The 25322-nt window shown below is 40.2% G+C and overlaps 1 protein-coding gene across 1 annotated transcript in view; it reads left to right on the top strand.

Annotated features, from left to right (window-relative positions):
• NYAP2 (neuronal tyrosine-phosphorylated phosphoinositide-3-kinase adaptor 2) overlaps positions 1-25322 on the top strand; it is a 255393-nt gene that overhangs the window by 84152 nt on the left and 145919 nt on the right. The window contains exon 3 of the mRNA XM_055300507.1: positions 21968-22272. Coding sequence (XP_055156482.1) covers positions 21968-22272 — 305 coding nt within the window. The remainder of the gene's footprint in view (positions 1-21967; positions 22273-25322) is intronic.

Below are 25322 nucleotides of genomic sequence, written 5' to 3'. Positions count from 1 at the left end.
TACAATGCAATAATCAAATTTTAATCAACTTGTTTTCCAAAAAGCTAGAGAATTCCTTAGCTGGGATGTGATCATAATAAATGTTCCATTGCTGATAAAACCCACGTCTGCTCCCTTAGGGATCTCAGTCCTACCATCCTTTACTCTGCACACATTTTATTTTGCATTGAACACCATCACTTCACCGGTGTTGAAATGCTTTCTTTCTTTTGCTATGGATTTTAACTCAGAGTTCTTTTAAGTGTCTGAGTTTGCAATCTTTTGGCAATATGTCGAAATTCAGACTTAAGTATAAAATCTTAACCAAATGTATTTCTCTACTTTTTATTACACTTAATTGTCTTTAATAGGAACTTAGTAAGTTTCTCCTTCATCTAGTGCATGTACTGCAAAGCTTTCTGCTACAGATGGCTTCTCTCCAGTGGGTAGGACTGGGTTTCTTTACTCTGCAGTCAGTGACATTTCAAGTCATGAAAGATGCTTATAGCCTTAACTTTCTGCAGGAGACATTTCCAGTTGAGTATGGGCTCAGAAAGGCACCTCTTCTCTATAAAAGTCATTGATTCTATGTCACTTCCTCTAAAGCAATAAAAGATTTTGCAGGCTCTAAAAGCTCATGATTTAACCATTTACTTTCTTTATTTTTTTATTATATATTGTTGGCATATTCTCAGTTGTATCCTATTTGGCTGTGGAACAGGAAATGATGGACAGAAAAAGTGAAGGAGGTAGTGGTATGGACCAAAAGGATGTGGGCTGATTCTAAGGCTTGTGTGGAGCAGATAAATGGCAGAGTGTGTCTCTGAGTAGTTAAAGCCAGGAGAAGGCCCATGTGCCCATCATATGTTAGCTGGTCCATGGTGCATGGAACTGGTGGGTGATAAGAAGAGCAAGGTCCCAATTATGCCCACAGGTCACAGTGATTATCCCTCTGCTTGTTGATTGTGAGAAGCATCTATGTCCAAGCAATCAGAGGCAATGCTGCTAAAAAAAAAAAATGCTGTTTTAACCAGGCCATTTTGTCAAGCATATCTATATTCTAAGACTCTATACTTGGATTTTTTTTTTTTTTTCCGTAAAAAGATCCCCATGTTCCATGAGTTTTAAGACTGTGCACCAACTCTGGGAATAGGCAGGTCTGGTTCAAAACCAACTTAGTTTCAACCTGTAAGACCTCGAACAAGTAACTTAGGTTCCTTACAATTCATATTTTCATCTTCAAACAGGAACAATAAATAGTCCCTAATTCACAGGGCTGTTTGGAGATAATTCATGTATAGGATAGGGCCTTAAACATAGCTAGTTATAATTTTATTATTACTATCATTATTATTATTTTGAATAATTTAATCCATGCACTGTGCCAACTCATTAAATGAAGCATCTGGGGTCATTAATCCTCAGTTCAAATGTAAACCATGCAGCATGATACAAAGAGGCAGACCATCATAGAAGCAGAACATTCTGGAATTGAGTCTATCATTCAATTTACTAATCAGGTTGTGTCTTTTTGTTTTTAATTTTTTTTATATTTTTTTATTTATTGATGATAGTCACATAGAATGAGAGAGAGAGAGGCAGAGACACAGGCAGAGGGAGAAGCAGGCTCCATGCACCGGGAGCCCGACGTGGGATTCGATCCCGGGTCTCCAGGATCGCGCCCTGGGCCAAAGGCAAGCGCTAAACCGCTGCGCCACCCAGGGATCCCTAGGTTGTGTTCTTTTATGCATAAAATGGGTATAAATAATCACACTATACTCTGTATTCACAAGGATATTGCAATGAACATATCACTTGAGGAATACACATATTTTGTATAAGATTCTGATAATTTAGGTGTCACCTCCACAATGCATCCTGTCAGTTCCATGGTGTGGTATGAAGTAGGGACTTCTGCAATGAGCACATTTTTATACTAACGTTTCTGTTATTTTTAAATGGCATGTTTAAAATGCATTCCCCAAACGTACATTGGTAAAGAGTAAGGGCACCATTGCCAGTCTCAGGAAAAATCACAGGTTGATGCAGGGCCATGAACTGGGAGCTGTGGAGTGACATCTGTTTATCTAACGTGTACAGTGTGGCCAACATAAAAATAATGGGAGATTTACATAAAGGTTTGATTTTCACACTTTCTCAAAACAAAGTGTAGATTTGTTTTTCTGAGAGTAGATTTACTCTAGTTTGAGTACTGGGGCTCTCGTATGGCTTAGTGCAGGACCCAACTAGTCTCTCCCTCTCTTGTTCTCACACCTCAACTCCTGTTATTAACTCAGAACTTAGTTCACACCACATCATTCTTTTGTTCAAAACAGTGAAAAGTTTAAATTATTGCCTTTGTCAGGAAAAAGGAAACGCCTTCATGTGTGGCATTTCCACTGTGGCTGACCTCAAGCTACCCACGTAAAGTCATGTTGGAGTTGGAAAGATATGCATACAAGAGAGTCTCCCAAGCCAGTGTGATCAGCTGTAGTATGTAATTACAAAACTTTCAGTGACTTCCCAAGCCACTCAAAGCAAGTCCTTACAATGGCCATGAGTCAAGCCCATACTTCCAGTTGTCTCTCTAATCTTACTTCCAACTCTTGTCTTTAGTTTTATTCCTTGTTACTGTTATTTAATTTGTAAAATGGAGGTGTGTTTGCCCCAACATATCACATGAAATGTATGACAGCATCCAGTACTCTTAAGAAGGAAAATGGTTTATAGATCCAAGTTGGTGGGAACACTAGTAGTTCCTCCAATGTGAGAGAATGTGACACATAGGTCACCGACTTTCATCGAGCTGGACGTATTACTCATTGACTGTGTCTCCCCACAAAACTGGATGTGAACCAAACTTTCTGTCACCTGATTTACTGTGAATAGTCTCTGTATCTCTGCAGGGAAATGGGAAGTATTAGTTTGCTTGACTTTGAGAATGACTTCAAAAGGCAAGAATGAATCAGTTGCCCTAATGCATTCGGTCACATCAAAACCTGCCCATTGTGTGAATTCAGCCACTAATGCTTTACTCTGAGGTGACCAGTTCTGGTGGACTCACCTTCCTGTCCCAGTTAGCCATTCATGTCTGCTCCAGATCCTGCTTATAAAGGAAGATATCAGATATCAGGATTTGAAATTCTATTCTTTCCAGAAAACTGGGTCCTACAGAGACTAAAAGAGGTTTGGAAGAAATGATTTGCAAATAGGTATTCCACATGTATTTGCCAAGGTATGGTTTTGTTGTTTTGTTTTATTCTGAACTTGGTGGTATTGTCTAGGGGAATGTTATTTGCTATTCTTGTTAATAATGCTTTTGGGGGTTGAGGTGGAGTGGAAAACAGAGGTGGAATAGTTTGATTTCTGTTTATAGAGCTTGTGTACACAATGCCATTGCATTTGTATCTCCAACCTTATGGGAGAGTCTTGTTTGCCTGGATTTTATAAAAATCTTAAATGTAACACAAGGGAAAGCTATGGAACTTGTTTACACCTGTGTTTCTTTTACCAACCAATAATGATGCATTAACTTTATCTAAACTCATTAAACCTGACCAAAAAAATTCAAAAGCACTATATTTCCTTATCACATAGAATTCAATGAATAGTGCTCATGTAACCCCTTCATTGCATGTTTACATGTGCTTATTTAAGAATTTATAAGGAAATATTAATAGATCAATTGTTCTGTTAAAACAGTCTCCTAAATGTTCAGGACTACACAAGGGCCTATTAAAAACAAACATAAGAAACAGCACTGATTCCTTCCCCACTTCAGGAGCTTTTGTTTCAATTGGGAATAAAAAATTAAAATTATGAAATGAATTAGAAAAATGGAATCTACTCTATTGGTACTTCTGCAGGCTTAAGGAGTAGAGAAATTTAGAGAAGTCAGCTCTCAGGGGGAGTGGTTTGAACCATACTTGAGAATGAGTTGAGGTTTTAAAAAACAGATAGGTTTGGAAGAAATGGGAAGGGTACCTTCTGTCAGAAGAATGAATTATTCACTCAATTCTGTTTGAAGGAGGTCTTCCCTGGTTCTCTCTTTCACATCACTGTTCTCTACATGGTATCTATCTTGATCACTTGGCTCCAAGTTTGAGAAAGATAAATATCATGGTTTCTGTGGAATGACTTGGACCAAATAGGTCTCTGTCTTGACCAAATACATCTTCAATAATTATGAATTTAATTAATTATTTAGATAGGTACCAATCAATCAGTCATCTATATTTTGGGTGGAGATCATCAGCAGAGAATGGATATGGGTGAGTGTAAAAGTAGAAAATTAGATTTAATAGGGATGGTGTTGGCACATTATAAAATATTTTTAAATTAAATGCTGTTGTGGGCATTTGAACAAGGGAGTATCCCCTTAAATGGATCTTAGGTAGACTGACCTAGTAATGCTAAGGCAAAGAGATGGGAGGAGAAGGCTACACATCAAACCTAGTTGTTGCTTGGGGTCGCCTGTACACGTGATGATGACAGCCTAGCCTGCTACAATCCTAAACAGACTGACCATGACTCCTCATTTGACACACCTGTGCTTATCACGTAAACACTGAAGTACGAGGACAAGAGTGTTGAGGGTACATGCCAGGGAGTGATAATAATGATTCACCATAGAATTTAAGCTGTGTACAGAAAGACAACATTTACAGCAATTGAGGAGGAACACAGAGAAGATTGCAAGACCAGTGGATAGGAGGTTCCAAAAAACGTGACAAAGGGGACTTGAACTAAAAAAAAAAGGGGGGGGGGACTTGAACTTAACTGAATAGAGATAGTGAGCCAGAAGGACAGGTGTTGGTCAATAACACAGTTGTTTAAACTGAGATTGTGGAGGGGGCAAAGGATTGAGAATCAAAAGGCCCAGGTCTGACCATAGGAGTGGTGGCTGAGATAGGAAAAAACAGGATATTTTGGAGGAGAAATTAAGTGGCCGGGGAATGTGTGTATATTTAACACCGCATTTTGTGTATTCCCAATTTAGTCTGAAACTTACAATGTTTCGTCTCTTTCATTTTTTAAACTAAGTGAGTTACAATGAAATCTCTTTTTGTGATTTCAATCTAGATTCAAATCTTCTATTTTTCAAGGCAAACTCTTTAAGAGAAAATGGAAACGAGTGCCCACAAATGACAGTTATAAATGGGGGTGGAGTTGGGGAACTTTACCAAGGAATCATTAAGTTAATTACACACTCTTCAGGTTGTACTATTCTTCAGTAAATAAGAAACTCCCTTTTCAATAAGGCATCCATGAAGTCACATTTCCCAGTCCTCTCAGATGTGCATAAGAAAGGTTTATTTTAATAAGGCCGAGTTTGAATTTAAATGTGTTCTCCAATAAACTGTAAGCCCTGAGGGGTGTGTATCTTTCAGTAGGGTAAGGCATCAGCTCATTGTGCTCTCACATGCGACAAATAAGAGATGATAAATATTATAATGAGGCCAACTAAGATACTGCACCCATTATGATGAGGAAATTGTTTCTTTTTATTTAAGATGCACTGTGGGCATTAAAACTGTTGCTAATATGTTGTGATAATAGCTTCTAATTTGTTATGAATAAAGATGTGTAAGAGAGGATGAGGCTTGATCAAAGGCAAATTTTAACACCGGACCCTGACACCCCTAAGGGCTGCATCATAAAGCAAATAATTCAAGTGCTTGCATTGATACAGAGCATTAGATTCAATTATTTCGTCTGAAGGAAACCAATCAGGGAAAGTGAGTTGTTCCCGGAAAGTCATTCTAGGAAAATAGGGAGCCAAGCTTCTGGCCTCTACTTAGGCCGTCTGTAGCATCTATATTTCCATCTATCATGTTATTACATTTGGGTACATTAAGCGGATGCACAACCTGTTGGGCATAAACACAGCATGTCGGCTGCTCCATTTAGAGCAACTAATGCATCCGTGAATGAGTATTTGGTTCTTAAGTAGCATCTCTAGCAATTCACATTTACATATCACTTTGATTATATGAATGAGGGATAGAAGATTGGGTTTTAGAACTGCAGGCATTTTTTTTTAATGGACTTTAAAAATACCAAGGAGTACAGTTCTTGGCTTTATCAGTTTGCAAAGGTGGTATGTCCAATAGAAAGGTTTGGGAAATGATTTTTGTTGTTTAACAGGAACATATAACTTGCCTTTGTTTTACATTCTCATTTAAATCCCATAAATATCCTGGGGGATCCTTGGGTTAAGGTATCACTACCACATTTGAAAGGTGAATGATGACTCTATTGGAAATGAATTCCCAGGTGGCCACAGGATGCTTTAGGAATAGAGCTAGAAACAGAATCTTCTAAATAGGGTGGAAAAAGCATATGTGTGTGCTGTGTGTGTGTGTGTGTGTTTCCGTGTATGTCTGTGTGTCTGTGTGTGATCTATGGTATCTTTTTGTGCAGATACATAGATTACATTTTTTCCCCACTTTGTAGGTACTTCCTGAAGAAAAAAGGAGGGGTTTGACTATTCAGTTGTGGATCTTGAGCTCAGTTCACTTTAGAAGTTGGGAATTTCTGGACAATGTAATGTCCTTATTCTGTTTCACTATATCTCTTCATTTACTTCTATACCAAACTTCTATTTAAAATTTTTTTTTTTGGTCTGCCAAACTTATTTTCATGAAGCAAAATTTCTAGAGACTTGTAACCTTTTAATATACCTGGAAATAATGAGCTAAAATAGTTTACTACATATTTCTTTAATTAACATCTTAATTACATTTAAATACTGAAACATGTACAGATTACTGTTTCTGCTCAGAAACATACCAGATGCTACAGGAGAAACAAGGAAAGCACAGAGCCTGATCCTCATCCTTAAAAATTCCAGAATCTCATATTTGTGTGTCATGGCTATAATGTAAGGCAGAAAGTGACAAATAATACAAAAGAAATTCAAGCTAAGAAGTGAGAGTATATCGATGAAAGGTTTGGGGAAGAAGTGACATTCAATTTAGACCCTGATGGACTTCTTTTTTTTTTTTTTTTTTTTTTTTTTTTTTAGCGGAGATGTAGTTTGAAAAGGAAGGGTCCCCAGGAGAGAGAACTATGTGAGTGGGTAATATGACAAAACTGGAAAGATCATGCAAAGTCTGAATTGCCTTACAGAGGAACTAGACTTTATTTTGGGTACTCCTGAAGATTCTAAAGAAGGGAAGTGAGGTGATGCCATTTCTTTTTTGGAACTATTTTTTCAGGCTAATGATTAGTGTAGAGGAAACTTGAGATAGGGAATCCAATTAAGATTATCACTTAGTATTCAAGACCAAAAATTAATAAGAGCCTTGTAGATGGGTTGGAAAACAGGAGATCCAGAGTTCAGAGTTGGAGGAGGAAGGACTTGTTGACCAGTTGAATGTATACATATAAGAAGATATTTAGTATCAGATTATTTGGAAGGCTTTGTTCTCTATGACTGATAGACTGATGATACTATTGAAGACTAAGTTTCAATAGAGGGAACAGGGAAATGATGCTGAGTTTAACATTAACCTTGAGTGTCAAAGGAATACTCATTTGGAAATATCGAGCATTTTTTTTAAAGATTTTATTTATTTATTCATGAGAGACACAGAAAGAGAGGCAGAGACACAGACAGAGAGAAACAGGCTCCTCGCAGAGAGCCTGATGTGGGACTTGATCCAGGAATCTGGAATCAGGCCCTGAGCCAAAGGCAGACACTCCACCACTGAGCCACTCAGGTGTCCCATTATTGAACATTGTAAAGAGAGCAAAGATAGGTCTCAGAGTGCAGGAGCAATAAAATGTTAGATTTAGAAATTGTGTAAGTAGGATAGAGCATCCAAGTTTGATATATATATATATATATATATATATATATATATATATATATATCAGAGAAAGGAGAAATGTAGAAACAGAACCTTGGCCCATACTGAAACAGGAGGGGCAAGAAGTCTGTGAAAATACTAAGTAGGAGCAAGGAAAAAGATGAAAAATAGGGAAGGATGATTTCTTTCAGGGAAGCCAAAGAAAATGGGACATTCCATAAAGAAGCTGTGGTCAAGAATAGTGAAGACAGCTCTAAAGAGATCAAGAGGAGGGACTCCTGGGTGGCTCAGCAGGTTAAGCATCTGCCTTTGGCTCATGTTGTGATCCCAGGGTCGTGGGATAGAGCCCCACACTGGGGTCCCTGCTCAGTGGAAACTGCTTCTCCCTTTCTCTCTCTACTCCTCCCCCAAGCTAGTGCTTCTTTCTCTCTCAAATAAATAATAAAATCTTTAAGAAAAAAAAGATCAAGAAGAATCTGGACAGAGAAAAAAGACTATGGAATTAGAATTTTATGTTGAAAACTCTAGTGAGAGAGATTGAGTCAAGAAATCAGAGAAAATGTACAGTTAATGGTAAGGAGAATGTCAAAGATGGAGAGGAGAAAGACAAAGGAGCCTCCCATTGGAGAGCAAAACTTCTCAAGGAACAGACCTGGTGGTGCGCCGCTGGGGGCCTAAGTGGGAATTTACGAAAACCAAGATGTCTTGAGGCTTTGAAACTGTAACTATGATGTGTGTACGATTTGTAAGTAGAGTATGATCTTCAGTTTTAATAGGGGTAACTTTCAGTTGCATTCTGATAATTTAAAAATATTATTTAGAAAGATATTGGATGATTTTTAGCCTGATATGGAAGATATAAAAACACTGTATCTTTTATTCATTGATAGACCATTTCCACAAATATTCTGCAAATACATGTCTAGAATGTCTTGATCTTTCTGAAGTGCATTTCCTCTTCTTCTCCATAACTCTATTTAAACCACAAAATTTTTAAACCACTGAACAGGATATTTTGCAAGTAGCATTTTACTGTGCTCAAATACACTGCATCTATGGGTACCTTCTAGAAAGTTTTTGAGATCACCTTTTGTTCAAGAAATTTAGACCATAATCCCATTAACTTTTAAGATGTCATGATCAGGAAAAGAGCAAGTTACAGATGTGTGTGAATGCTTTATGTTTGAGATAGAGCTGACATTAAAGCTTTTTTTTATTACAGTCCTCTCCTCTTTTGCTTGGCACATCTTATCATCTCCCTTCTAGAAAGTAAATGGGTTGATGGTTATAGACTTGGAAGTTTTACAGATTTAGGGAAAACTTATTTTTCTGGCTGTAAAATTCATGCCTGAAGTAACTTTGGGCCAAATCAACCCTTTCTCCTGATATGATAGATAATATAACCCCTGGAAAATGGACTGTATATTTTTCTAGTTTTGCACACACTATTGGAAGCTTTCAGTGATGATGTTAGTTTCTTTCTTTTTTTAATTAAATATTTTATTTATTTATTCGAGAGAGGGAGAGAGAGAGAGAGAGAGAGAGAGAGAGAGGCAGAGACACAGGCAGAGGGAGAAGCAGGTTCCATGCAGGAATCCCGATGTGGGACTCGATTCCAGGACCCCAGGATCACACCCTGGGCTGAAGGCAGGTGCTAAACTGCTGAGCCACCCAAGGGATCCCCATGATGTCAGTTTCTAATGCAGTGTCATAGGTGATGATCTGGGCAGGGAAGTCACTAGTACCCAGATACTGATATGTCTCTCAGAAGAGAAAATATATTGAAATGATACTGAAGGGCCTGGCATTTGCAGCTTTCTTGAGTTATCTGGCTCTTTTCTCAACTGAGAACATTGCTTTGCACACTGTCACCACTAGGAAAAGGTGCTATCCTTCCAGACTTCATTTCCAAAGAGCCTTAAGAATGCAATTGCTTAAATAATTTTCTGTGAGTAAATTAATGTCCTGCACGATTTTTTTTTTGACTGAATACAATTGTACCTCAAGGAAATTTGGTTTTTCTATTGATCAATGACTATCTCTAAAATAACTTCCTTTGCATCAATTATCATTGAGTCCTGGATAATTTTGAGGGGATGTGGGAGGAATTAAAACAATATTTTTTGAGACTTTCTGAGCCTCTACTATGTGCCAGGCTCTTTGCTAGTTCCTTTATTTATAGAATATGAATAAAGAAGAACGAATATAATTGAGATTGATTACACAAAATGTCAAAAATAGAGAAATATTAAAAAGAGAAATACATAAGCACCTATACAACTCTTTTGTAAACACACATTGTTTATCAAATTTTGCAATAGAATCTCTTACTTGTGTGCATTTTCCCTAATTGGACTTTCATAGAACCTTCATGCTTAAAGTGTGCCCATTGTTTTCACTTTTTAATGTAATTTTAGTTTCTTCAAAGTGGAGCCAGAATTTAAAGACATTTAGAAAAACAAACACAATTCAGAGTCCTTTTAGATTTAACAGATTTATCCTAATGTCAGCATATCCTACTAGACCATCTTTTTTTTTTTAAGTAAACCTTTTATTGAGTATCTTCAAAGCAATCAACATAGCTTTTCAACAGAGTTCTTGCAGAAATTCTCAGTAATTGTTCACACTCATATTTCTTTGGTTTACATAATATTTAATTAGATAATTGTGACAAAAAGCACAGTTGAAATAAGCAGGTTTGACAGCAAACATAACTGATTCTCATAAGCACACAATTACCATTCAGTGTCCAGAACATAAGTGTGTGGACATGCCAGAGAGCCTATTGGCCATAAGTATTTATAATGCTATGACTGTTAATCAGGATGTTTTACAAAGTTAAATAAGAATTAGATATAACCCAGGGGTTTATTAAATAAAAATTATCTTGGAGGCTTTTTACTGTGTTATCTCAGGCAACCAAATTCTCTACAAACAATATGACAGGTAGCTATTAGTAGCCTCCATTTTTTTAACAGTGAAAATAATTATTGGATAATCATAGCTGAGTCTCACAGTGTCCTTTCAGCTTTTTTCCTTCCAATAATAGTCTGAGAATGTGTAACTCAAAAAAATCAAGGAAGAGAAAGGTTCTGAAAATATCGAGCAATTTTACATGGGTCATATCTTTCCTTCCCCTCCATTATCCCTACCTACTTTCTGCTTGCTGCAAATAATTTGTGGTCTATCCTTCAAGGGGCTCACAGACCAATAGAGATCAACTCACAGATGACAACTGTAAAGTGTCATAAATGAGGTGTTGTGATATGGAGAAGCACAGAACCCTGTGACAGTCCAGAGGGGAGGCATGGAGTTCAACTTAAAACAACAACAACAACAACAAAACCACCTGTCTGATAATGACAGTCTCCCTCAAAGAAACCACATCTGAATTAGGTCTTAAAACATGATTTAACTAAAGGAAGAAGTTTAGGCAGACAGAGCAGTGTGACTGGTGGCTGAGGTCATGATCTAACTTGTCTGTCTCCTCAAGACTCATTGCCACACTCGGCATGTGGTTGGTCTTGAACTTTACTTTTGAATCAACAAATCTGGAACAAAGTGAAGGTGAGAACATGTAGTATTAGAAGAATCTTAAAGTCAAGTAGGGAAAATGTTGCAGATGATACTTGGCATTAAGATCCGAATCTTGAAAGACCTTGACTGTTACATGAAAGTTTGCATTTTTAGTCTGAAGAAATGGAAAAGCTATCAAAGAGTTTTAATTTAGGGAGTGACATGAGCAAATCTGTATTTACAAGGATAATCTGGCAGCACCGTGGAAAAAGATCAGCTAAGAAGCAATTGCATTAATTTAGCCAGGAAATGATGAGCATCTAAACCAAAGCAGGCTAGTGGAGATGGAGAGGAGAGGATTAAGCTGATCCCTGAATTCAAATTATTAACTCTTATAGCAAGGACAAGAATTAATAGTGTTTGAGCATTCACAGATTTTTCCTTTCTCCATCATAAATTAAGAAAATGGCAATTCAAGGAAAGGGGGAAATAAATAGTACAGGATATCATTAAAACATTCTCATCCATCCTGGTGCGTAAGCAACCTAGAAGTTACTCTCAAACTTTTCCAATCATGTATTTCTCCATTTATTTAATAAATATTTATTGATTTCCCTCTTTGAGCCAGGCATCATTCTAGCCTTTGAATGTGTGAAACAAAACAGCTTCAATCAAATTCTATCCAAACACCTCTCTAATTTTTCAGTTTCTCTAGATCCCCAGTGACAGCACACAAATTCTCTTCTCCTTTCTCTCCATTTTCTGATTAAGTTTTACTCATGCTCTTTATCAGCTGAAAAGCCACTTCCTCCCATGGGACTTCCCAGCCCCTCCGTCGTGGTTAGGGCCTCACGACTTCTTCCATTGCCCTTGCCCTGTACTTCCTCCAAGAGCACATCTGACCACATGGTGCTGAAATCATGCTGCTTCAGAAGCCCGTGCTTCCCTAAGGACACTGAACACTCTGTTTAGATCACTGCCGACGAGTAGGTACTCAAGTACTTTTTGAACAAATAGTGAGGAGATGAATTAAATGCCGCAACACAGAGCTGTGTCTCTCTTGTAAAAAATACACCTTTAGAAAGTCAAACCGATTATGACACCTTAAACTGGCATTAAGTGAGCCCCTTCTACTCAAGGGTTTCAAGGCCATTAAATGTTAAATTCTGTATTTCTAGCTTCCAGTTCCAGGTTGAAATGAAAAAAAATGAGCCACATATGGTTAGCTAAACTCATTTGTAAAAACTTGGCATGTTCTCAAACCACATTCAAAGCTTATGTCAGTTTTGAAGACACAAATAAAATATATTTTCTAGAACCTCCCCGTCTTTGGTTGAATTTTTGGAAAAGATCTCCCACGATGTGAAGTTCTGTAAACCAATGTTCTAAGTTGAATCTGAATATCATGATTTGATTTGAATTTTCCATGTACCCTCTCTTTTTCAAGCCATGACACTTTAAGGAGTAAAGACGTCTTATTTATGTGCAGACATAAGAAATATTTTAATTTTAAATTCCGAAGTGCCATAGATAATAACATATGTTAATCTTAAAAGCAGTTGTCATGTCTTAAGTAAAAATAAGACTCTGAAAGATGTTCCATAGAATGTTCTATACCTACTCTTTAATAAGTATTATAACTTTGAAAAAGGTTTAAAAAAATCTTTCTAGGGGATCCCTGGGTGGCGCAGCGGTTTGGCGCCTGCCTTTGGCCCAGGGGGCGATCCTGGAGACCCGGGATCGGGTCCCACGTCGGGCTCCCGGTGCATGGAGCCTGCTTCTCCCTCTGCCTGTGTCTCTGCCTCTCTCTCTCTCTCTGTGACTATCATAAAGAAATAAAAGTCAAAAAAAATCTTTCTATTCCTTGCTTCAACTTCATTTTTATATTTTTATTTTTAAATCATTATTAATTTATTATTATATTCTGTACTTTATCATTATGACTAAGCATCAGATTAATAGGCAGCAATATCAACCTCAAACTCTTGGCAATAAGTACCTTGTGATTAAAAAAAATGTCATATTTGGTTTTCAAGCATAACTCTCTGGCCATGGTTACCCAAGACCCTAACTTTCATAAAAATCTTAAATTTTCATGAGGTTTTGCCACAAATAACCATAAATGCATCCAATATATTTGCCAAACTCTATATTATACCCAACCAATAATTATGGCAGAAAAAAATACTTTTGTTCTTTTTCCTTCACATTTGAGCAAATTTCTTTTTTTTCTCCCCAATCTGGAGTTAGAGGTATATTATCTGACAATTACTATCAAAACCCACTTACGAGAAATAAGCAAATTGCATTGATACTGTTAGAGCGTATTCTCCTTTATGGTGCAATGGGGTGGAAACTGATCATTAAGATGACAATTTTATATCTGGGCTCAGAAAGATAAAAACTGATACAGAGTTGCCTGCAAACCAGGAAGGTAGGGAAGGCAAATTAATTATTTGCCTAGCTTCTACTTGTCCTGACCACATTGCTAGGTGACTTTGGAATTTTTATATCATTTTAATTTCTCATAACAACCCTGGAGAGTACTTCTACCATTACAAAGATAAAGGTAATGAGGCTCAAAAAGCATGTGTCTCCTACCTCAAATGAGAGAGCTCGTCACTGGTTGATTACATGTCTCATATTCTTTCCGAAGTTATCAAATTTGGGGGAGAATTGAAATAGTTTAGTAAGGAGGAATAACAGTTGATGCTTAAGAATATCAACTTTAAGTCTAAAACATGGGGAACTAACAGAAATTGCATGCCATCTCTTTGGGCAGTTTTTTTTTTTTCTGTTTTAATTTGCTTTGGTTTTCTATAATAGTTTACCATAGCAGTTAACAAAGTGTAAAGATTCCATCTTTAACACTTGACCTTAAGATCAAAGATGCAGGGCAGCCCGGGTGGCTCAGTGGTTTAGCGCCTGCCTTCAACCCAGGGCATGATCCTGGAGACCCGGAATCGAGTCCCACATCGGGCTCCCTGCATGGAGCCTGCTTCTCCCTCTGCCTGTGTCTCTGCCTCCCTCTCTCTGTGTGTGTGTGTGTCTCATGAATAAATAAATAAATAAATTATTTTTAAAAAATCCAAGATGCATCAATAAATAGCCAGACATAAGAAATTAAGGCTCTAAAAAAAAATCTAAGAGAGTTAAGATATTGGGGGCACAAAGATAGAAAATAGGTATCACTGAAGATATGAAGTGCTGAGAATAAATGTTTGAGCCTAAGGCAAGACATCCACAGATTATGGTTTTTGAATGAGCAAGTGAGACTCAAAGACATTAAGGGTGATGGTGAGTGAACAACTTGAAAGAAAATATGAACACAGTTTAACTTTACTGGAGTCAAGTTTCCACATCAAAGCATACTACGTGGTTAAAAAAAAAATATATATATATATTTATATATATATTATATTTATATATGTTTTTATATTTATATTATATATATAGGGCAAACATATGAGGTGGTTAATTACTCCCACTTATACTGTTAAATAGAAAGAATATTTTCTTTCTTCTTTTCTTAAAAGATTTTATTTATTTATCCATGAGAGACAGAGAAAGAGAGGCAGAGACATAGGCAGAGGGAGAAGCAGGCCCCCTACGGGGAGCCTGATGTGGGACTCGATCCCAATACCTGGGATCATGCCCTGAGCCAAAGGCAGATGCTCAACCACTGAGCCACTCAGGCATCCCTAGAAGGAGTATTTTTAAGAAAGAAATAAGTACAATATAGTCAGCTCCTGCTCTCCAATGACATCATTGCATCTTCTGATCTAAGTTAGCCAATAGCATTTATGGAGTAACTGTTGGATTCTACTGGTTCACTTTGGACTTTCCATTGCCAGGAGTTGGGAGAATGGATCCCTGGGGAGCACAGATGACAAAACTCCACAAAGTTCCCTACCTAAGCCCTCTATCTATCTTCACAGTGGACTTATTTCCTTTATTCATTTTTCCTTCACAAAATAAACATGTTTGAGCACTTACAGTGTGGCTAGTAACTATAGCAAGAAGCAAGAATCCAAAATATCTGCCCTCAGGAAGCTCCAGGTGAGTGAATGTGAACAGCCCCGTGTCCTCCTAAGAGTGCAATGTGACTGGGATGAGTCCCATCCACCAAAAATATAATTAATGATGCTTCTCAGAATCTGATTTTGGCTGAGGTGTTTTACCCGTCAAAACAGAAAAAGGTGTAACACATTAACCTCTTGGCTTATTTTAACATCCAATTTTCTTGTACATACATTGTTTTAGCTGGAGATGATACCTGGAAGAGGCCAATGTTGGAAGAGAAAAAGGATGGAGTTCTGGAGCAGGAGCCCCTCTGGTGGGGTGGGCAGCATGGAGTCTTTGGGGTCTGGCCTTGATGTGTGCCTGAAGAGAAGGCAAGAGGGGGGCAGGATCAAATACAAACTTTTTAGGTAATAATTTTAATGAAGAAAGTCCAAATATTAATATCCTTGTACTCATTTATCGTAGAATGCCTGACATGAATAACTGGCAGATGATGGTAGTCAACTTGCCCACTGGCAAATTTTATTATTTCCTTTACAGCTGTTGCCTCCATTCCTCTCTCAGATTTCTCCCCATTTATTTCATGGTTGAAAGTGCCTCTTTCCAGATACCAGATAAATACACCTTCTTGAAGAATATACTAGATTACACATCAGTGTTAGAGATGGAGTTTCAGCTCAGCTTCACAGCATTGTTTCAGAAAAAAAAAAAAATCCAAGCAACAAACTCCTAAGTGACCTTTCAGTTTGTATTTCAAATTCCTCGATACACTTGAAAGACGAGATATATATGCACATATATATGGATTGGAATTCAGTTATTTTTCGATGGTTCTTAAGAAATATTGGCACGTTGGCTTCAACATCACACGCAGAAGCAATGCCTCTGTCACTTTGAGAGTTGACATCTCACCTTGCTAGCTCGCCCTTCTCAGGGGTTGTGTTTTTCATCTCTGAAAGGTGACAGTTCTCAGAAGGAGTCGCAAAACATTAATGCTGATGGATTTTCAAGAAGACAGCCAGACAAATAAAAATCTCTGTCGAATAGCATTGTCAAAGCAGTTTTGAAGTTCTTGTTTTATATATTTGTCTGTCATGATCAACAGGTGCTTTAAAAAACTGAAGCAAGTATTGAGGGAAGTTAAGAGAGCATGAGGACTCTATTTGTCTAGATTATCTTGGTACCTTGAGTTGAACGCAGGAATTTGTTTTGACTTTGTGTGCAGTTTCTTGAGGTTACATGGTATCTTATACCACCCTTTAAAAACACAATCTTACCAGGCAAATGATGACCCTATAAAAAATTCAGGAGGACAGGATTTAAAAGTGGGAATTTAAAAGCTAAAATCATTGAGCCGCATTTTATGTCAGACTCTGTGCTAAGAGCTTCATATGCAGTATCTCAGGTAAACTTGGTAGCAATGTAGCAACCCATGAGGCCAGTGCGACTGTTTAACAGATAGGGAAATGGTCTTGGGGATCAATCGCTACTATTGTTTGGTTGCTGAATGATGGAAATGGGGAGGGAGCTCATAATTCAATGACTCCAGAGCACAGATGCCCAGGCCAATATTTTGTTTGGGGGAGGAAGTTTACAAATATTTTATCAATTACTTCTGGGAAATAATCTCCTTTGATAGAAGCAATACTTTGGGTTTGTTTGTTTTATATTGGAAAACCTAATCTACAACTAGCTCTTGCAACATTGTCTTCATTGTGTGAGAAAAAGCATACTTGTTTAAATTCAGGATTATGAAACTTATTTTTATTTTTATAACATGAGATGTGTCAGGCTTCATCTATCTTGAGTGTTAGAGTTTTATTGCAAAAAGATTCTGTTTTCTTCAGCCCACGTAACTTTCACTTCCAGCCAAGTATTCCTGCAGTGGAGTTGATCCTACCTCCTCAACCACCATTTAAATGCTTGGTCTGAAACAAGAGCATGCCCTATTTTCCTAGGCATTTATTATTTCTGTGGTCCCACATTTATTTGTAGGCTTTCTCTTCCCTCTTCCTTGGCTTCTGAGTTTCATTTGGTTGTATGATTATTCCTGTGTGAGTCAGTTCATGCCCTCTAGATGGCAGAAACCAAGCTCAATGGGGTTAGAAATGTGAGAGATTTAGGGGAATCTGAGTGGGTTAATTGGTTAAGTATCTGGCTCTTGATTTCGGGTCAGGTCATGATGTCAGGGTTGTGAGATACAGCCCTGTGTTGGGCTTTGTGCTGGACATGGAGCCTGCTTAAGAGTCTCTCTCTCTCCCTCTGCCCCTTCCCCCCACTGGTGTGTGCACACAACCTCTCTCTCTCTCTCAACAAAAAAAAAAAAAAAAAGAAAAAAAAAAGAAAAAAGAAAAAAGAAAGATCTATCGAGAAGGATGCATAGGACAATGGGGAGGGAGCTGGAATAGGCAGGGTAGGACTCAGGTCATGATGCAACAGGACATCTGCTAAAGGAGAAGTAGTGGGCTAAGAAGAGCCTCCTACCATGGTGTAGCTGTGGGAAATGCATGGACAGCCCAATAGGGGAACTTAGACACCAAGACTGCCCAGAAAGGACTCCCACACTGGGCAGAAATAGCCAGGTCCCGTACCACATCATGCTTAGCTACTGGTGAAGAGCTTTCTAGGACAGAGTGACCTTGACTAAAATGCTGCTGCAGATTTGAAGACTTTGCCATTGTTGGCTATCACCTGCTGTCCTTAGAGAAGTTTCTCTTGAGGAAGATCAGAGCTACAAGGCTTCATGGCTGTCACACCCACCCCCCCTTTCCTCAGCAGACATTCTTCTCTTATAGGTTTGGGAGACAGCTGTTTCATGTCTCCCTCACGTCTTTTCCCCAGGGGAATCTTACAAGGGAACAGTTAGAACGATAAACTATAGCTCTCAGCAGTGCAGTTCATATGGGGGATGCAACTGATACTCAGTCTCTGCCCCCCTCCACCATTTGTTCTAAATTTACCTCACTGTCACCATTGGTTAACAGCTCTGCTGGTCTCAGTGGCTTACAGGCAGTGAGACTAATCCCTCCCATGGGAGGTTGGAGCCCCTGGTATCCAAATCCTTTTTGGGCCAGGATTGCTGTGAGGGACTGCAATTTCAAAATCACAATTGGGCAATGGAATATCAAAAGCAATTCTACACATTTTTCTTTCTGCCCCAACATGAGACAGCAGCCCTGCTCCGCCTGCTAATCGGGATCAAAGAGTTGTTCCACAATGGAGACTTGTCTTCTGGCCTGCTGGCCATTACAAAGGGAGTTCAAATTACCCAGGAGGCAGCTATGGATTGTTGCTCAATGGAACACTTCCTATGTCTTCTAGAAAGAGTATGCCCCCTTTGGGGACTAGGATCTCTAACCATGTAGAGCCCAGAATTACAGAGACAGAAAATATAAATTGCCCATAATGACCACTGGGTTGTTGATTGTTGGCTAACTTCATTCCTCATGACAAGTTCTTGCTTGAAGGGACATCTCAGTGGCATATACCATAGCTGCTGTACCAGTATTTGTAGAGGATTATGCATCCTCATATATTCTCATGTAACGTGTGGCGATTTCCTGTTGGAGGAAAATCTATACCTACCCCACTGATATCAAGTTTGGCCATAAGCCTGGTTTTAGCCAATGGGATATGAATGAAAAATTATATGTCATGTCTGAGAAGAAGCTTTAAGAGACACTATGTGGTTCAGTGAGTCCTTTTCTCTCTGCCACAAGAACATATCGCAGGAGGGCCTAGCTCCTATCATGAAGGAGGCCTGTAGATCAGAGCCATGGCTAAAGCTCAGCCAACCCAGTCAATGCATGCAAGAAATAAACCTTTGTTGTTGTAAAGCACTAAGAATCAGAGATTGTTTGTTACTTTATGGATCTGGCTAGTAAATGGTGCATTTTGGTATTTGTGATATTTTGCTGGTTGCTAGCAAGTCTCCTTTGTCCCACTTTCTGATATTTGTGTTTCCCTGGCTATTCCTAAATAACAGATGTCTGCTCATTAATGGCTCTAACTATTGTTCTTAATGTTTCTGGGAGGTCTCTGGATTGACTATCTCAGAAACATCTGGATACAGTCTTTAAAAACACAACTCACTGGCTGCACATACAGAGGTCCTGACTCCACAGATGTGATTTGGTAGTTGTCTTTAGTGTGGGTTCTGGAATGTGCATATTTTTAAAGCTCCACAAGTTTCTACAATAAATTCAGGAATTGTTGTATATTATATTCCACAATCTTCAATTTGCTGTAAGCTAATCATCTTTACTGGTCTCTTGAACTTAGAGGTACCATTACCTTTATTGCTTACCCTTGGACAATGGCCTTTGTATCCAATTTATTTTAGTCCCATCCCTTTGTCCTGCATTCATAGCCTGGTCATATAAAACTAGCAACTCAGACCTACTATTGTTTGAAGCATACATTGAATTTCTCTTTGGAAGAAGTGTGTGTGTGTGTGCGTGTGCATCTGTGTGTGTGCGTGTGCATGGACATATATGAACAAAGGCATTCAGAGTTAGATGAAATTGTTTTATGCTGAAAAAATGTAATTTCGAAATGAAGCAGCAGAGCTAATTATCTGTCTGGAAAAAGGCTCAGGCTCTATTTAGGTCAAAAGTAACAGAGAAATTGCTGATACAATTATTCCTAGTAACTATCTCATAAATGCCTATGTGCATTAACACATGCATAAATCCCCTCACGTGGCTATGTTACTCGGAATGAGATGACTGTCTAAATAAATCCATAAAGCACTCCTTGTGCAGTGATATGACAACAGAAATAAGGAAAAGATGAGGATGCAAAATGATTGAAGGCAAAGTTACACAAAATCAAATATCTATGAGAAAGATGAAGGTTACAATCATCACAAGTTAAAGAGAAACCTTCCCATTCCACCACACCCATCCCCCTCCTCCACCACTTCTGTTCCGCCTTAAATTCTTAATGATTTTTCCTAAACTATTCCATTTAAGGAAGCTTCATTTATTTTCTGATGGATGTTCTTGAAGAAAGCACACAAAATAAAATACGTGGCAACACTGCCCAGGCTTAGGACGCTTACAACCAGGATGTGGAAAGCTCCACCCACCCAATCCTCCCAATCCTTTGACTTCATTCATGCTTCTGGATATTCATTGCTCAGGATAGTGTAGCCAGCTTCCAGCCATCTTAATTTCATTTTGCAAAGATGGTATACTCATTGTCTGAATATCCACTCAAAATATTCAGAAAAAAAGAAATAAATATAAACTAATATTTTTGACTGTGTGGCAAGTCATTGTCCAAATTAACGCCAGAATCAGAGTCTCATGTTCTTGCTGAATCCTTTCTGGCTCTATCCACTATGGTCATATAATTCTGCTATGTCCTCAACCAAAGAGGGAAAGAAAAAAACTCATTTTCCATTATTGTTCCTGTTAGAATGTAAAATTTGTGACAAACATTATAATGGTATGAAAGATACAATACAGAGAATGATAGAATCTTAGCTTGAATATCATCATGTTATAAAGGCAGAACCAGCCAAAAATTTGGGTTAAAAAAAAAAGAGAGAGAGTTTAAATAAACTTATGTCTGGAAAGGTAGACTCGACAGGCTTCCAAAAAAGCATATACTCAAAGCTACTTTTTTAATATTCATATCTGTCTAAGAAAATCAGTGGGATATTTTCAACAATGTTTCTTTTTGCTTCCTCTATTGATGAATAAACATAAATGGGGAAAACTCTAGAAAAAAAAATCTTTAAAAATTTCACATTGACACTCTTGTCTTTTTTCTTCATCCAAGAGTCACTATTACTTAATAACCTAGAGAAAGGGCCAAGAGTCATTTCCTATATGAGTCACTGAGCTTCAAACTGGGATCTCTTATATTTTAAGACGTTTGATCGAACTTTCCTCCGTAAAACATAAGAACCTTCCATTTAAGAACTTTGCATACTCCATGAAGTGTTTAGAACGATCCCAGGATCACATGATACTTTCACTGTATCTCTTTATTTATTATTATGCTATTTAATTCTGTGAGGCCAGCTTATTAGTAAGAACTGGGTTTCCAGTCTCAGGGAAGGTTTCTGGAGAGCTCCCAGAGGTTAGCAATTGCAGCCTTGCTCTTTCTCTCCCCCCTGTATTTGGTCATGACCCCTCTTTTGTTGCTCTTTGCCTTGTCTTCCCCGCTAAATCAACCTGGTAAAGAGCAGGGATGGTTTTGAGGAAGTGGAGAAGAGTGTCAGGCGCTGCCCACTTGACCTCAGCCGTGTGTCAAAAGACGGCCCAGGCGAGTCATTGTCACCGGCCTCCTGCTCGCTTTTTAAGCCACCCACAAGATTTCCCTTAAGGGAACGCGATGGAAGTTGACATGTGCCACTGCGGGACTTTCTTCTCCTTTAAAATACTATGTTGAGAGTATCTGGATGCCAGGATTCTAGGGTGGCTGGAAATAAGTGCTGGGATTTCCGATGCTCATCAGGTTACATCTGCTCTCGCGTCCGACTCGATGCACGAGTACAGCCTGTGCGGGCCGATGCATACACGCTCCTTCGCCCTCCCGGTTAGGCTCGAGCTCCCCCGGGGCCCGGGCCGGGGCTCCGCCGGCTCCCCTCACCCTCCCGCGCGGGGCTCTGCTCTGTCTTGCAGCATCGGGGGCGACGTGGGCCGCGGCCACGAGGGGAGCTACGCGGGCAAGCACTTCCGCATGGGCTTCATGACCATGCCCGCGCCGCAGGACCGCCTTCCGCACCCCTGCTCCGGCGGCTTCTCCGTGAGGTCCCAGTCCCTGCACTCGGTCGGGGGCACAGACGACGACAACAGCTGCGGCTCCCGCAGGCAGCCGCCCCCCAAGCCCAAGCGGGACCCCAGCACCAAGCTGAGCACGTCCTCCGAGACGGTCAACAGCGCCGCGGCGCCCGGCAAGAGCGCCAAGGGCCCCGAGCGGCCCGAAGGTAAGAGACGCCCCGACCTGGGGGTTGGCGAGCCCCTGGGCCCCGCACCTGTGGGGTGGGCATGCGCCTGGGCCCCGCACCTGTGGGGTCGGGGAGCCCCTGTGCTCTGCACCTGTGGGGTCGGCATGAGGCTGGGCCCCGCACCTGTGGGGTCGGGGAGCCCCTGTGCCCTGCACCTGTGGGGTCGGCATGAGGCTGGGCCCCGCACCTGTGGGGTTGGCATGAGCCTGGGCCCCGCACCTGTGGGGTCGGCATGAGCCTGGGCCCCGCACCTGTGCGGTTGGCATGTGCTTGGGCCCCGCACCTGTGGGGGCGGCATGAGCCTGGGCCCCGCACCTGTGGGGTCGTGTGCCCCCCTGGGTCCCGCACCTGTGGGGTCGGCATGTGCTTGGGCCCCGCACCTGTGGGGTCGGCATGTGTTTGGGCCCCGCACCTGTGGGGTTGGCATGTGCTTGGGCTGCGCACCTGTGGGGTTGGCGTGCACCTGGATCCCGCACCTGTGGGGTCAGCATGCCCCTGGGCCCGGCACCTGTGAGTCAGCATGCACCTGGGCCCCGCACCTGTGGGCTCTGCATGAGCCTGGGTCCTGCACCTGTGGGGTTGGCATAAGCCTGGGCCCCGACCTGTGGGTCAGGATGTGCCTGGCCCCGCACCTATGGGGTCGGCATGCTCCTGAGCACCTGCCTGCCCCCCTGGGTCTCACAGGTCTGCCTGCCCCTCAGACAGGAGGCCTGGAGTCCAAGAGGCCTTTTGTTAAGGTGTCAAGGAAGGACACCCCGAGGGATGCATTTATATCACCAGGAAGGGAAGGCATCCTGTCGTGTATTTTTTTACCCCCTTAAAACTTCAAATCAGGGATGCCAGGGTGGCTCAGCGGTTGAGTGTCTGTTTTTGGCTTAGGTTGTGATCCTGGGGTTCTGGGATTGAGTCCTGTGTCAGGCTCCCTGCATGGAGCCTGCTTCTCCCTCTATGTCTCTGCCTCTCTCTGTGTGTCTCGTGAATAAATAAAATCTAAAAAAAAAAAAAAAAAAAAAAGCTTCAAATCATTAGGAAGTGGTTTGGCCTCGAAAAAGATCTAAAATTTCTATTTTCTTGCTTTGATTAGTATCATTTGTATGGTCACAAAAGCATTATGTGATTCTTAGAGGAACATTGTGAGGCAGAAAAATAGAAGGCAAATTGTAATTATTTTAAGACTGGTGATTCGGGACATTTTGGTGGACTGCCTTCCAGTGAATATGGGCACACACGCTGTGTATATATTTCGGTGTCTACTTCAATCTCAATCTCTACACTCTACGCTTACCTGTATGTTAACTCAGCTATTAAATGTACAAATCTCTCTCCTCCTCCTTGCTGGCCTAGGAGGGTGAATTAGGTCAGGTTAACCAGAGATCTCACAGCCCTTTCGTCTACCTTGAGTGAGGAAATTTCAGCTTGTCTAGGTTTCTCCTGAGAGTCCCTTGCAGTAAGAGCAGTCTCAAGTGTGTGTTGATACAAGCGCATTCAGATTTTTGTGCGTTAGCTGCAAACAGCGGTTCAAGGTTCCCTGTGCCAGCCTGAAAGTACCTTTGGGCCAGGTCCTCATTGTTCTCTCATGCTGTGTGTCCCTGACATTCTCCACAAGAGGCTTCCCCCAAGCCCCCAGCGTGCCAAGTGTCACGGTGGTTTGCAGCTGAGAGTGGAGGCCAAGGTGGTCCTTTTCTTAGCTGGGAAGCTGTCTTTGTCATGTGGGCTCCCCAGTCCTTCATACTGTGGTCTAATCTTTCCACAGAGGCTCAAGCCTAGCCCATGAGATGGGGTGCCCATGACTCATGTCACATCTCTTCCATCACCCTCATATTTCATTTCCCCCAGCTTGGTGTCTATTCAGCCAAAACTGAAAAAAAAAAAAATGAAAGCTTTGAGGCACATTAAAGAATACAAATAAATGCTTGGAGGTGGAGCTAATCAATGGAAAATCTCCACTGGAGGCTGTTTTTCCTACTACACATACATGTAAAAACATGACTATATGCATATGCATGTGAGTACATATGTGAGTAAGAGGGATGTGTATTTACAAAATTGAAATCATGACTGCATGCGTCAGTCCAAACAGTTTCATGTTTTATTTTCACCTATTTTCCTGTGACTATTTTCCACGGTGTTCAATTTAAGAAACACTATTTTTTGAATCTTTTTTTAAAGATTTTGTTTATTTATGAGACAGACGAGAGACAGAGAGAGAGAGAGAGAGAGAATGAAGCAGAGACACAGGCAGAGGGAGAAGCAGGCTCCATGCATGGATCCTGACGTGGGACTCAATCTCAGGTCTCCAGGATCACACCCTGGGCTGAAGGCGGCACTAAACCACTGAGCCACACGGGCTGCCCTAAGAAACACTATTTTTAAGAAGAGAAGTGTACATCATAACACTTTATTGAATCATTTTCTCCTTGATAAGTACTTAGGTTGGTCCAGTTTATTTTGCTATAATAAATAGAACTGACACAAATGTGCATGCGTGCATGCATGTGTTCATGTCTGTGAGTCTGTACAAATCTCTTTATTTTTTCTCTGCTGCCTTAAGAATAGATCAGATGACTCCATTCTCTCCTGATTCAAGGTCATCAGTATGTCCTTCAACTTGTAACACATTGGTGCTTGTAGAAACAAACTAGGTGTTTCATCTACTTGTTAATACACTGAAGGGCCCTAGAGACCTAAATATTGTTCTTAGGTTTCCCCTGATGTTGTTACACAATGCCTTTCATTTCCCTTTATTTGCTCTAATCTTATTTCCAGAAGTCCCCCCACTCCTACCTTTCTTGCCAAAAAACTGCATTGCCAATGATGTTAGATTATTTACAAAAGAAGTTTACTGATTTCAAACTCAGTTCTCCATAGGATGCAGGCTTGAGCGTAATCTAGAAATATTGAAGAATCAAAGGGAAATAAAAGAACCTCCTCAAAGGGAGGGGAAAGATGAAACAGAGAAGGAACATAGCCAGTAAGGGATGTGTTCTCAAGCACTGCAGTGCTGCTGGAAACATCTGGAAGCAGTGTAA

Source organism: Nyctereutes procyonoides, unplaced genomic scaffold, assembly GCF_905146905.1.
Source record: "Nyctereutes procyonoides isolate TBG_1078 unplaced genomic scaffold, NYPRO_anot_genome, whole genome shotgun sequence".
In the NCBI taxonomy this organism is placed as follows: Eukaryota; Metazoa; Chordata; class Mammalia; order Carnivora; family Canidae; genus Nyctereutes; species Nyctereutes procyonoides.
This window is presented reverse-complemented; position numbering and strand designations above follow the sequence as displayed.